Consider the following 14035-nt stretch of genomic DNA (forward strand, 5'->3'; position numbering starts at 1 on the left):
AGTCCAGGATAGCTTCCGTCCTGGAGTTTACCGTACAGTCCAGGATAGCTTCACTCCTGGAGTTTACCGTACAGTCCAGCAGAGCTTCAGTCTCATACTTCTCCTTCTGCCTCAGCCTCCTGAGGGTTGGGATTACAGATGTGAGCCGCATTGCCAAGCTTCAGCTGCTGGTCCTGTTTCAATGCCAGAAAACATACCTTGAGCAATAGTATAACTATCCAAGTATGGTCTAATAATTTAAATCTCAGTCATGCGCCATGCCACTCACAGATGTGGGTCTGGTAAAACCTCAACCAATGAGCTATCTCACTACTCACTTCTGCCCTACATTGCTCAACAGGGAAGTGCAGTGGTGTGTGTGTGTGTGTGTGTGTGTGTGTGTGTGTGTGTGTGCTTCTAGGCTCGCTTCTCCTTTCTTGCATGCTCTTGGCACTCTTTGCTGTTGTCATTAGCCTGTGTTCTCTCCCCTCTTCACCTGCTGTTTGCTTCCTATCACCCACTCGTCCCTTTCTATTGGCACTTGAGACAGTTACACTTCTGTTTTTAGATCACGTATAGATGATTGCATGGATCTATATAAAATCTAGGATTCGTAACTTAAAAACAAAACAAAAAACCCTGATGCTTGTCTTTCTGTACTGGTTGGTTTTGTGTGCCAACTTGACACAAGCTAGAGTCGTCAGAGAGGAAGGAGCCTCAGGTGAGGAAAAGCCTCCTCGAGATCCAGCTGTAAGGCATTTTCTCAGTTAGTGATCAATGAAGAAAGCCCAGTTCATGGTGGGTGGTGCCATCCCTGGGCTGATGGTCCTGGGTTCTATAAGAGAGCAGGCTGAGCAAGCCAGGAGAAGCAAGCCAGTAAGCAGCTCCCCTCCATGGCCTCTGCATCAGCTCCTGCCTACAGTTCTTGTTTTCCTTGTTTGAGTTCCTGTCCTGACATCCTTTGTTGATAACAGCAATGTGGAATTATACTCTGAATAAACCCTTCCCTCCCTAGCTTGATTTTTTGCTTTTGGTGTTTTGTGTCAGTAATAGATACCCTGACTTCATTCGCTATATCAGTTATATCTGTTTTCCTGCTCGTTGGAGTTTTTTATATACTACTCTCTGTGTTGGGACTAAGATGGGATGGATGAGCAAGATGTGGTTTCAACCCATAATTGTGTATATTCTGCTTTGACCATGGGATACAAAGGACAGAGGAAAGAGAGGTAGAATGAGGAGCTTTAAAACCAAATAGCATATTCCATAAAGATCCCATCAGAAGTAATTTCAGGAATGATACCAAGTTAATTTAAATATCTATTATACTTAGTATGTAGAAAGATAAGCAGACCTGCTAAAAGAGAAAATAAATTTAACAATTTACTTTTTATTTATGGATGCTTGAGTCTGCATGAGTTTACGTGTTTTATGTACATGCAAATGCCTTGGAAGCCTTGAATTCCCTGGAATTTCCATTACAGATGGTATAAGCCACTTGCTGTCAGTGCTGGGACAGAACTCCTGTGCTCTCTGAGAGCACTCGGCACTTTTAACCAAGGAGCCATCTCTCTAGTCCAAAGGGGATATATCTCTAAAAAAATGTTACCTCTTTGTTCTATGTGCCTGTGACTTGTTTGGGGAATATCTAAATATCATCTATTACAACCCAGAAAGCTGTGTTGTCTTTAATGCCGATTTTTTAAAGAGATGAAGAAAATCTTTTACTCATCTGGTTGTGCCTTGCTGAGTGAGGCTGAGCATAAACGGCTTCTTCACATCTGTGCGGGAGGGTGAGCACCCATGGATTCTTTACTTGGAGTTTCTGTTTAAAATCCTTAGCAGACCAGTACTAGGCAGCATAGAATCAGAGGAAGGCCTGGGGACCAGAGACAAGCTTCTGGCTTCATCTGAGGCAGAGTGGCGTTGCTGCTTCCATCCAGCAGTGTCTACTTACACAGCAGGAGTGTGCCAGCTCCTGTGAACTGAGCCATGTCTCTGACTACGCTTCTATGACATTTAAGCCACAATCCATAACCATTCTTATTTTGATCTTTTAGGGCCGTGGTATCCCAGGACCCCCTGTAAGTATTGTTTCATTGTTTATTTTTACAAATCTAGAAAGTATTTTATTTCTAAAAGTCTGATGTGACTCTGTATGTACTACTGTAACCAGTGGGGCTTATAGACTTGTCTATATAATGATACATAGTTCCTAATGGCAAGACCCTTATTCTGCCAAATAGGGATCCCAAATAGGAAAATTACCAATTTAGGAAATTTCTGTTTCTTGTTAAATCAGTAGAGTTTTGTTAAACGAATTATGCTCTTTCCACAAGCCAACACTAGCAAAGATAGATAATTCTGAGTCTGTTATTTATCATCTTCAATCGAATTTGTGATAGACTGTGAAAGTATGCATAAATCAGTTTGTCCCTTTGATTTGTTGATTTCAGGGTCCTCCTGGGACCACAGGACTTCCTGGAGAACTTGGCCGAGTAGGCCCTATTGTGAGTACCCTGGTGCACCTTGATTGACATTTGCTAACTTGAAAGTAGGTGCTGTTGGTGAAGGCAGAACCCCGCTGTCCACCTCCTCCCGAAACTCCAGAGTGTAGATGTATTTTATTTCAGTTAAGCATTGCTTCGTAACTTCTAGATCGAGTTTCAAATTAGGGGGTGTCATCCATTGTTACGCTCTCATCTAGGATTGGAATCCAGTGGCTTTTGTGTTAAAATATTTATATGAAATTAAACAACAGTGCTCTGTTGTCACTATGCATATTTAAAGTAGATGCATTAAATTATAATCAGAATTTAATTATAATTAAACAGGAAGAAAGTGAACTTGATTGAGAAAATTGTTGATAAAAGGTGTTTCATGTGATATTCTGTAAATATTTAAATATGTTGAAGCACTGATATTATGACAAGGTATGAAATTATGAGCTCACTGAGGAAAGGGGTCAGATTCTAGGTATCTTTTTTCCTGTTTTTTATTAGATATTTTCTTCAGTTACATTTCAAATGTTATCCCGAAAGTCCCCTATACCCTCCCTCCACCCTGATCCCAAACCCACCCACTCCCACTTCTTGGCCCTAGCATTCCCCTGTACTGGGTCATATAATCTTCACAAGACCAAGGACCTCTCCTCCCAATGATGGTCGACTAAGCCATCTTCTGCTATATATGCAGCTAGAGACACGAGCTCTGGGGGTACTGATTAGTTCATACTGTTGCTCCTCCTATAGGGTTGCTGACCCCTTTAGCTCCTTGGGTACTTTCTCTAGCTCCTTCATTAGGGTCCCTGTGTTCCATCCAATAGATGACTGTGAGCCTCCACTTCTGTGTTTGCCAGGCACTTGCATAGCTTCACAAGAGATAGCTATGTCAGGGTCCTGTCAGCAAAATCTTGCTGTCCTATGCAATAGTGTCTGGGTTTGGTGGCTGATGATGGGATGGATCCCCAGGTGAGACAGTCTCTGGATGGTCCTTCCTTCCATCTCAGCTCTGAATTTTGTCTCTGTAACTTCTTCCATGGGTATTTTGTTTCCCATTCTAAGGAGGAACGAAGTATCCACACTTTGGTCTTCCTTCTTTTTGAGTTTCATGTGTTTTGCAAATTGTATCTTGGGTATTCTAAGTTTCTGGGCTAATATCCCATTATCAGTGAGTGCATATCATGTGTGTTCTTTTGTGATTGGGTTACCTCACTCAGGATGATATCCTCCAGATTCATCCATTTGCCAAAGAATTTTATAAATTCATTGTTTTTAATAGCTGAGTAGTACTCCATTGTGTAAATGTACCACATTTTCTGTATCCATTCCTCTGTTGAGGGACATCTAGGTTCTTTCCAGCTTCTGGCTATTATAAATAATGCTGCTATGAACATAGTGGAGCATGTGTCCTTATTACAAGTTGGAACATCTTCTGGGTATATGCCTAGGAGAGGTATTGCTGGATCTTCTGGTAGTACTATGTCCAATTTTCTGAAGAACCGCCAGACAGATTTCCAGAGTGGTTGTACCAGCTTTCAATCCCACCAACAATGGAGGAGTGTTCCTTTTTCTCTACATCCTTGCCAGCATCTACTGTCACCTGAATTTTTGATCTTAGCCATTTTAACTGGTGCGAGGTAGAGATTCCAGGTATCTTTCTTCCTTATTTATGTTTTCTGTTGCAAAGTTACCTACTTATATGTTATGAATGAATGAATAGAAATGATCATATATGTAGAATACTTATGATGCTCCTGACTTTTTATGTAAAATATTAAGAAGGAAAAGGTGCCAACAGTAAAGCCAGAGTAACTTGCACTGCCTTCATCTGTGTGGCTTATTAGAACTTAGCTCTCTTTGCTTAACCGTCCATTGCAAGTGCTCAGTGACAGATCAGGGTAGGCGGACTGCAGAAGCAAGACAGGGCTTTGCAGGGATAGAGCCTCCACGCTCAGCTTCAGGCTGAACACAAGCTCTCTTTTGCTTTAGTTGTCTGAACGACATTAGTAACACTGGCTACTCTGGTTCACCTGTAGACCAGCTAGAACAATTCATGGGGATTCTGGTTTGTGTTTCATGTGGGTAGAGTCATTATCCTATGGATAGTTGGTTTATGTTCCCCCCCCTGTGTCTTTTTTTGGTTTGTTTTCTACCTTGTTGAGGCCAGAATTCCTTCGTTTGAGCTTGGTGGTCCGTTGATGACTGCCTGAGTTCTGCCAGACTTTTGAGTAATACCATTTTCCCATGACTCTTTGGTTTTATGTTCTGTGTTCTGAACCTTGTGTAACTACTGTGTCTCTATTTTGAAATGACCTAGGGTGACCCTGGGAAAAGAGGACCACCTGGCCCTCCTGGACCCCCAGGACCCAGTGTAAGTGATTTTCAGTTTAAATTGTGTTTGCATCTGAGAATGAGGGCTGAAGAAACTGCAGACACAAATGTGGAAGTGTCTATTAATTAAATCATTGCTTTCCAGTTCCAAAATGGCTACAGCTCTTTTCACTTCTTTGTTTCTTTTTTTCTTTGTTTCTTTCTTTGCTTCTCTCTCTGTCTCTCTCTCTGTCTCTCTCTCTGTCTGTCTCTGTCTGTCTCTGTCTCTCTGTCTCTCTGTCTCTCTGTCTCTCTCTGTCTCTCTCTCTCTTTCTTTCTTTCTTTCTTTCTTTCTTTCTTTCTTTCTTTCTTTCTTTCTTTCTTTCTTTCTTTCTTTCTTTCTTTCTGNTCTCTCTCTCTCTTTCTTTCTTTCTTTCTTTCTTTCTTTCTTTCTTTCTTTCTTTCTTTCTTTCTTTCTTTCTTTCTTTCTTTCTGCCTGCCTGCCTGCCTGCCTGCCTGCCTTCCTTCCTTCCTTCCTTCCTTCCTTCCTTCCTTCCTTCCTTCCTTCCTTATCCTCTTATAGCCTGGTTCATTTTAGAATCAATAGAGGAACCACAGTAATCTAAAAGACAGTTTCCCCAGGAGATACCTTATTTATTTGCAGCTTTTTAATAGTTGTAATTTCTTATGTGCTCAAAACTTTGGCATGCAGAAGAAGCGTTTTTGAACAAATTAGTTCTTGCTAAGTTTTTCATAGTATAAATAAAAATGGTTGAAGTGTGTGATACTCTATGTTTTTATTTACCTGTCAGAGTGTCCTACTTTGTCTATATTGCCAGTCATTTATCCTCTGAAATCAGATAACCAGCTATTTTATTTAAGGATAAGATTTAAGGATCTTTGAAGGTATTACCCATTAATCAAATATTCAAACATTAACATATATGTTTGTATTTTCCCTTGTATATTATAAAACTAATATTATTATATTTTTGAACATTGAAAATTTCTATTGTTCATAAGTTAGAAGAAATCATCTATTTTATTCTTAATTTTAGGGAACAATTGGATTTCATGATGGAGACCCATTGGTAAGGCTTTTCTTATTGATACAATTTGACTTGCAATTCTTTCTTATTAGCATATAATAATATAAAACAATGGGTTTAATCATGATGTTTTATACATATGTACAAGACAGTAGTATTAATTTAAAGACCACATAGTCTTCAGATGATCTCCCTTTAAAGTGATCTGACTGGAATATACTAGACTTCCGTGTTTCACTTTAACTTACCCTGTAGAGCCGCGTGGGACTTGAGGCTTATGTAGTCCCAGCCTGTGTTAGGTTTCTTACTAGAGAAGGATTTTTGTTTCTTCTCCAGCCTTTGGCTTCATGCCTGTCGTGTGATTTTTCACCAGAGCACTCCGGTTTGGGGAGATGCTTTATGTTTAGACGAGTAGTCAAATGCTGGTGGTAAACAGCTCTGATGTAAGGCCATGGTGAAAGGTTGTGACCTCAGGATAGGGCTGTTTCAATATAGAAGGAAGAAACCAGATAAGGCCTGGGTATAATCCACTGTCAAGAATTTCATTTCTTTTATAAAACCTGAGATAGATATGACAAACTATTAACACATAACAGGCAGAAGATGAGCGCATGGCAGGGTATCTATTGAATGCTTTGCACTTTCTCTATTTAAAAGAAAAACAAAGGAAAAAGATATTAGCAGTTATTTAATGATTATTATTGCTTTGGCGTTTCCTTGAAAAAAATCCCGTCTTGTCACAAGATGGGTACTCTGGTTTATCTCTCTTCTTCCTTCTCTCTTTCAGTGCCCCAATTCCTGTCCACCAGGTCGCTCTGGATATCCAGGCCTACCAGGCATGAGGGTAAGAATAATTTTATTATTCTATTCTCAAGAGGATTATATACAGAGGAAGAGAGAGTATCGAGCCATGGATCTTAGATGGATTAGTCAAGTCTGCCTTTGCTTTCTCTGTCTGGGTGGAAATTCTAACCAGTGCCCCCGAGAGGCCCCTATTGAGGTGCATATGCTTAGCTAAAGAATGTCTGCAGTTCAGGAAGGAGATGCCCATAACATGCACTGGACCAGGAAACTTGAACATGCAGTCCAGGGCCAGATCTTTGCCTCCTATGGGGAAGATAGTGGTAGAGATATGGAGGGAGACTGTGTATATACATTTTGTATATGTGAACTTGACAATGTTCTGGTTAAAAAAAAAGTATTGGGAAAACTGGATAGAATAGATTTTCCTGAAGGTGGTTTTCTCCCCCTTTGTCATTATGATACTTCAAAATTGTCTATTTAGAAAAAAAAAACCCAAACAACAACAACAACAACAATAACCCCAAATAACCAAAAAACAAATCCTGGAGATAAATAGCTTGGCTTGACAGTCTCTGAGTCTAACATGATTCTGAGTAATTCCAGACCCTTCCTGTTCTGTTATGATCTAGAAGGCCCTGAGGCAAAAGGGTTTTCCAAAATGTTTTCTTTAAGTGCATTTTGCTGGGTTCTGGGACTGCAGGAAGTCTAGGCCTGCATCAGAGGCTTCCTTTTACAAAAGACCAGAGAGAGGCGGAAGTTGTAGCTGAGCCTCTTGTGACTGTTCCCAGCCTGGGAGCCCTTGGCACAGGTGGGGACCAGGAAGGAGCTGACCAAGGGTGGCGTGGGTGGGGCAGAAGAAGTTTCAAAGTGGTCACCAGAGAGCAAGGGATAGCTGGGTCAACTTCTGAAAGCCTTACGTTACTGGTGCTGAGGAAGACTGAAGGCTTTGAACCTAACCCTGGGGAGGGAGCAGGGTCAGGGGGAGAGGAGGCAGGTAGCAGTGCGCTGTGTTGCTGAGCTGGATAGCAGAGCGGCTGCTGGTCTAGAAGAGGTTCTCCTCTTACCTAAAGCTAATGCTTATCATATAAGCCAGTCACATAGTGTACATGGGGCTGTAAAGTCAGAGGCAAAGTTGAGCTTTGTGACATATTCTGTTTTGTAGTATTTTAACACAGATTTAGGGAGGCAGAACAATGGTGTGAGCCTTCTGATCATTTTTTGGTGTCAAGCCCAGAACAGCTTCATTTCTTTGTATCTATTTTCATATTTGTTAGGGCCATAAAGGAGCAAAAGGAGAAATCGGCGAGCCAGGAAGACAAGGACACAAGGTAAGGAAAGAACATTTAGTAGGTCACTGTGCCTATAGTGATTATTTTCACTCCAAGAAATTATAAGGAGCAGGAAAGTGTGATACTTTATTCTTTGGCAAGTAAATTCTTGGTATATTCTAAGGCTAATACTCTAAGCTGTTCAGTTATTGAAATGACAAAGAAAATGTTAGAATTTTTTTCTGTGTTCTCACATACTGACTACATTTTCTTTCCATCTCTAGTATATCATGTTTAGTTTGTTTTTTTTTTTTTAATCGAGGTTGGTGACAAACATGCCACTAGTTGCTTTAATTCCCTGAGGTTTATGATAATTGTACACTTTTCAAAGTGGTTTGAGAGTAGGAAACACAAGATCTGGTAGATAACTGGTTTGAATGTGAGTTAATTCTCAAGCTATGCACTAACTTGTCTATTTTTGATGTCATTTCACTGTAACTTAGGTTTGAAGTAGCTGGAACTTAGTGATAACATGTTATTATTGGGATAGAAATATGGAATCAACATAGCACTGGGATGATTGGCCTCCACCAAAAAAAGCTGACACTTAAAGCAAGGCAATTTGGCCACCATTTCTTCGTATTATAAGGATACTTTTACTTCCTGCATAGTAGACGCTGAGTAAAATTCGTAACATTTAACAAAGCCACACCACTCTTACTAATGCAGGCCTGCTAATTTGTTGACTGTGTCTGTGCTTGTATCTTGACTGGGTTGTAGTAAAATGTTCGCCTTCCCCTGCTCCCCACAGTAATGAGTTGGAGAGGCAATTTATTTTTTTGAGTAAAATATCTGTGAGTATTAATGCCCTTGAATTCCTTAGCTTAAATCAGTCTGTTGAATAACCTCACTTGTATAAGCATGATAAATAAGCCAGTTTCTGTGCCCTATTACAGTGTGTCAATTATTTTCAGTCTTTTATTACAAAGTCTGTGAATAGTAAAGGTATTTTATTTATCTGGAATGAAATAGCTGAGTTTCTGATGTCAAACTTGAGTAGAATAGAAAAGGAGAACTCCCTGTTCCCCTGCATGCTCATTCTTCCACTGAACTTTTAAAGCTGTAATTTTGAAAATTCAGTTAATATTTATCAAGGACCTGCTCTGTGCCACGGCTTATTCCAAGTTCTGAGAGTTCAGAAGTGAATAAAATTAATGATCAATCGTAGGGGAATGACTAAATTAAACATGACATATTAATATATGAGAACACTAGCTCACCACAAAAACAGGCGAGCAAGAACATTCAATTAGACCCAGAGCTACTTCTGCGATGTGTGTAATGATGTGGGGAGTAGACTGCTGTTCATCTCAATGCCTCAATCCATCTCTCTGTGTTGTTGACCCCTTTTCCTTTCCTCTGCTTTCACCCACAGGACTTAGGACGAGAGCTGTCAGTCAGAGTGCTTTCCCCTATGCCCAAAAAAAAGTCTATTTTGGGCGACCACAGATTAGTTATATGGAACCTAAAATGTGCTTTTGGTCTTTGTGTGGGAAACTTGCATTTTTTTAAATATGCAATTAAACAAATGTCCACTTGATGCTGAACAACATTCCTTTAGTTCATTTGACAAGTTTTGTGCCTCCTTAAACTTTAAGTGGTGACTTTCAAAATTAATATGAGGAGACAGGAAGACAGTAGGTCATTGATAATTGAGCCACCGAAGGGACAATGCAGTGTTAAGAAGGGCCTGGGCTCCGTTCCCATTCAGACCCACAGTCTAGCTTTGAATGGATACAAGAGTGACTAGTGAAATCCTAACAAGATGACGGTCTTGGCACCATTATGCCGCACTTCAGTATCCATGCAAAATTCAGTAAAAATGATAATAAGTAGTTCCTCCAAAACCTGTCATTTAAAATTTGCAGTTATTGATTAGGCAGATGCTTTTCATCTGCAGGAGAAACGTTTAATTCAAACACGCTGCTCCAAGTTTTATGGAGAACTCTGTGAGAACTACGCCATACCCTGATAAGGGAATTTACAGGGGACTATTAATCAGTGTTGCGCTGACTTGATAGCTGTGCTGGACAAACAAGCAGTATGTGTTAGTAATATTCACATGGGGCTGGAGAGATGGCTTAGCAGCTACACTTGCAGAGAGGCCCCTGGTTCAGGTGCCTGCATTCACATGGCCGTTCAATCCAGTTCCTGGCAACTTGGTGCCCTCTGGACCGATAGGCACCATGTCGTCATCATATAAACATCTAATAATTTTACTTCCTGCATAGTAGCATAGTAAACTCCTTCTCTTAGGCGATTTTATAATGTTTTACAGTCATACCACTCTCACTAGTGTAGGTCTGCTAACTTGTTGACTGTGTCTGTGAGTGTTTTTACTAGGTTGACACATGTAAAGAAAGTAAATACATCTTTGACAGCACTCGCCTAGTGATTATCCGTTGCACTAACTAGTAATTGCACTACTGCGGGCCTGCCTTACCCACTGTCTATCCTAAGTTCTAGTAGACTCTGGATTTAGTCTTGGTATGAAGACTTACTTCATAACTCACTTAAACCTTAAGTTCCAGGGCCTGTGGGTTGGCTCCGTGGGTAGAGATGCTTGCCCTCAAGCCTACCATAGCTTGATTCCCTAGAATCCGTGTGCTTGCAGGAGAGAACCAAATCCTGTACGTTGTTCTTTGACTTCCACAGATGCATGTAGTATGCACATGCCTGCTCTGAAAAAATAAATGCAAAATAACAAAGTGAAACACAATCTAGCTTTTTGTACTAAGTGCTTTAATGTTACCTATTAATACAGCTGTTAAATTTTCTGGGTATACTTGTTTTTATTGTGTGTGAAAAAAAACTTGTAAACATAAGGTAGAATCTATGGAAATTATCATAAAAGTATATTATATTTATATAAATAATTATTAAATGTGATATAAAATGATAAGCAAGAAAAACAAGTCAATAAACTATATATCAATAATTAAATGACAGAATTGATTTTAATATGTAATAAAGGTAAATAATTTTTCTCATGAATAATCTCACCGTTATGAAAGAATTGTTAAAAACTATATTTAGTATCTTCTCATTCTGTAGAGTTACCTTTCTGCAAGAGAGAGAAGTCAGACACCTCTCTCTCTCTCTCTCTCTCTCTCTCTCTCTCTCTCTCTCTCTCTCTCTCTCTCTCTCTGCTGAACTCAGAGCTTTGGTATGCCCAACAAGTGATCTACCATTGGGTTATATCAGAGTTTGCTAGAGGAACATTCATTGTGATTCTCTTTGTTCCATTTTAGGGTGAAGAGGGTGACCAGGGGGAACTGGGAGAAGTTGGTGCTCAAGGACCTCCAGTAAAGTATTTTTTTTAATTATTGTTTACCTAGGATAAGCAAATCTTTTAAATGATTAGGTATTTACGTCTTTTAGCATCTGGATTAATAGCAGTGCATTATATGAATTCAACACTCTCTGTTTCCATCCAGACAGCAGTAGGCAGTCACTGCTTTCTATAACAAGAGAGGCCCTATTGCACCTTCAAGACATTTTTGTTTGTTTGTTTGTTTAAAAAGAAATGTTCTATGTAAAATTATATGTAGGCTCCAGGACTTCATAACCCGACGGGAAATGGTAAGCCCAAGAGGACACTCCATTTCAATTTCAGCAGTGCTGTGGAGGGACAGAAGAAAACATCTTATATCCATTGAACACACAGTGGGTTTATAATCTGTGGAACTACTGTAATTCATTCTGGAAAGACATCACTATCTAGAATGTTCTTAGCGGCTCATTACCATGTCTCTTAGTGCGCAGTCCAACAACTGCTTCGCTATTGAGTAAGACAGTTGGACACGAGCATACTTCATTTTAGGATGCTTGATTGTCTGGAATTAATGTTTGTTTTGTACCAAGTGAAAGCATAGTTGTTAACTCCTTTGTCTAAAATAGAGAAATAATAACCGTTGAAGATTCCTTAAACATTTGAAGCTTACGGAAGTGCGGCCTATGTAAAGGCTACCACCAAAGAGACAGAGGAGACAAACTCGGCGTCTCTTTACCTGCATTACTCTTGCCCACAGTACTAGTCCTTTTGTAAACAAATATTTATTTATTTTATGTGTATGAGTGTTTTGCCTGCATGTATGTATGGTACCATGTGCATGCAATTCCTTGGAGATTCCTTAGAATTTAAGTTATAGACAGTTGTGAGGTGCCATGAGTGGGTGCTGAGAACTGGACTCAGGTCTTCTGCAAGAGAAGTCAGTGTTCTTAACTGCCGAGCCATGGCTCCAGTCCCCAGGACTAACTAGTCTTTATGTGGAGTTAGTGAGGCTCCGCATCTCGGTGTTTAGCCAGAGTTTAAGGCTAAAAGTCATGCTTATGAACATCTAGAAATGGTTTCTTCCTCTGGGCCATATGAAACCTTCAAGAGGGCATTGTGGAAGAGTGTGGTTATCGTCACCAGAATCTTGCCTTCCCTGAGCCTTTGCTAGAGACATTAAGGAGCTGGATTCTTACTCCATGGGTTAGAGTACCCCAGTGTAGTTTATATGCTTTTGATTTGTTGGATCTGATGAAAATTAGGTATAGATTTATATATTTTCAAAACAATCCATTCTCAAAGATTTATATTGTGTAGCTCAAAGGGTCCACTGGGAGTTACTGTCAGTGTCTGTTGACATCTTGGTGTTTGGGAGGAGATATATCCAAATGTTTCTGAAAGTCACAAATTTTTATATCCGAGAGAACAAATACACTTATAAAGCATCATACAGATTTATAAAAATAAAGTTTCTATTATATATTTCTACAACTAGTAGTCCTTGTAAGAGTGTATTCATGGAGTTCCAGTATTACCGGTACTGTTCATTATTTTATTGTGTGTACAGGAATTACTTACAGCACCAGCAAACGAGCTGTATAAGCAAGGGCAGCTTAATCCGATATGACCACATTTCGCTTGAAGTTGTTAATCTAGGCTGGCTCATACTGTACTTGGGAATTTCAGACCATTTCTGATTGACTGACAGAGAATTTGTGACTGAATTAGATAAAGGAAGGCTGGTCCTGGAACTGTGTCATCTTTTCCATGCATGAAGATGAACACTATAACCACTCTAAAGCACCTTTATGATAAGCCAATTTCGTAAGTGGACAGATGTCTGACATAGCTAACTGTTCACGGAGCACCCACTCACAGTACCCCAGAAAGCACCCAGGTTCACCCTTTATCAGGTGGTTCATGAAAATCCCTCTACCATGGGATTAGCAATATTCCACTACTGAAAGAGATGCTAAAACCCACGCTAATCCTCACGCGTAGGCTTATTCACTCCTGTGCGTGTGGTGAGTTTGAACTACATCACGTTGGAATCCAGAACACCCTTTATCATAGGAATATCATAATAAATCCTGGTGACAAGTGGTTGATGGAAAGCCAGGCTCTGTTTCTGCCATATAAACATTTATGGGTTCGACTGGAACTGCCTGCCTTTGATAGCATAGATTCGTAGGTAGCTATTGTTTTAAGGGTTACAACAGTGTTACCCCCAACACACCTCAAATTAGGTGGAAATGGTAGTTTAGGTTCTGGTAGTGAGTTTAAAAATGTCAAAAAATATTGTCTCAGTTGTTCCTACTTACCATTTTGGCTATCTAACATTGTGTCAACTCAATTTGCATAAAGGTGTGTAGAATTTTACTAAAGGGTATAAGCATTTGAATTTTACTTTGATTTTTCTTTTTAAACCAGAAATGTTTTCCTTGTGCTATGGACATTTCCTGATGTTTCCTTTCATTATGATGATGCACTTCTGGATTAGTATGTACAAAAAGACTTTTAAAGAAATGTGTGCTTTCACTGGAACCATTTACACCCCCCCCCCCTTTCACTTTTCCAGGGAACTCAAGGTCTAAGAGGCATCACTGGCATAGTTGGAGACAAAGGAGAAAAAGTAAGATATCTATGATAAAGTCAGAGTATAAAAGTGATCTTACCTCTACCATCGTCACTTGTTAGTTTATAATCTATATGTTTATTTTTGTCATTCTTCATAAAGCAGTTTTGTAATTATTGACTACAACAAGAAAACTATGTGTAATTGTTCACTAC

General features: G+C 39.7%; 1 protein-coding gene across 1 annotated transcript in view; it reads left to right on the plus strand.

Moving 5' to 3' along the window:
* Positions 1-14035, plus strand: part of Col9a1 (collagen type IX alpha 1 chain) — a 75390-nt gene that overhangs the window by 26176 nt on the left and 35179 nt on the right. Inside the window, exons 12-19 of the mRNA XM_029538329.1 lie at positions 2040-2063; positions 2436-2489; positions 4798-4851; positions 5849-5881; positions 6627-6683; positions 7918-7971; positions 11223-11276; positions 13824-13877. Coding sequence (XP_029394189.1) covers positions 2040-2063; positions 2436-2489; positions 4798-4851; positions 5849-5881; positions 6627-6683; positions 7918-7971; positions 11223-11276; positions 13824-13877 — 384 coding nt within the window. The remainder of the gene's footprint in view (positions 1-2039; positions 2064-2435; positions 2490-4797; positions 4852-5848; positions 5882-6626; positions 6684-7917; positions 7972-11222; positions 11277-13823; positions 13878-14035) is intronic.

Source organism: Mus pahari, chromosome 5 (assembly GCF_900095145.1).
Source record: "Mus pahari chromosome 5, PAHARI_EIJ_v1.1, whole genome shotgun sequence".
Lineage (NCBI taxonomy): Eukaryota > Metazoa > Chordata > Mammalia > Rodentia > Muridae > Mus > Mus pahari.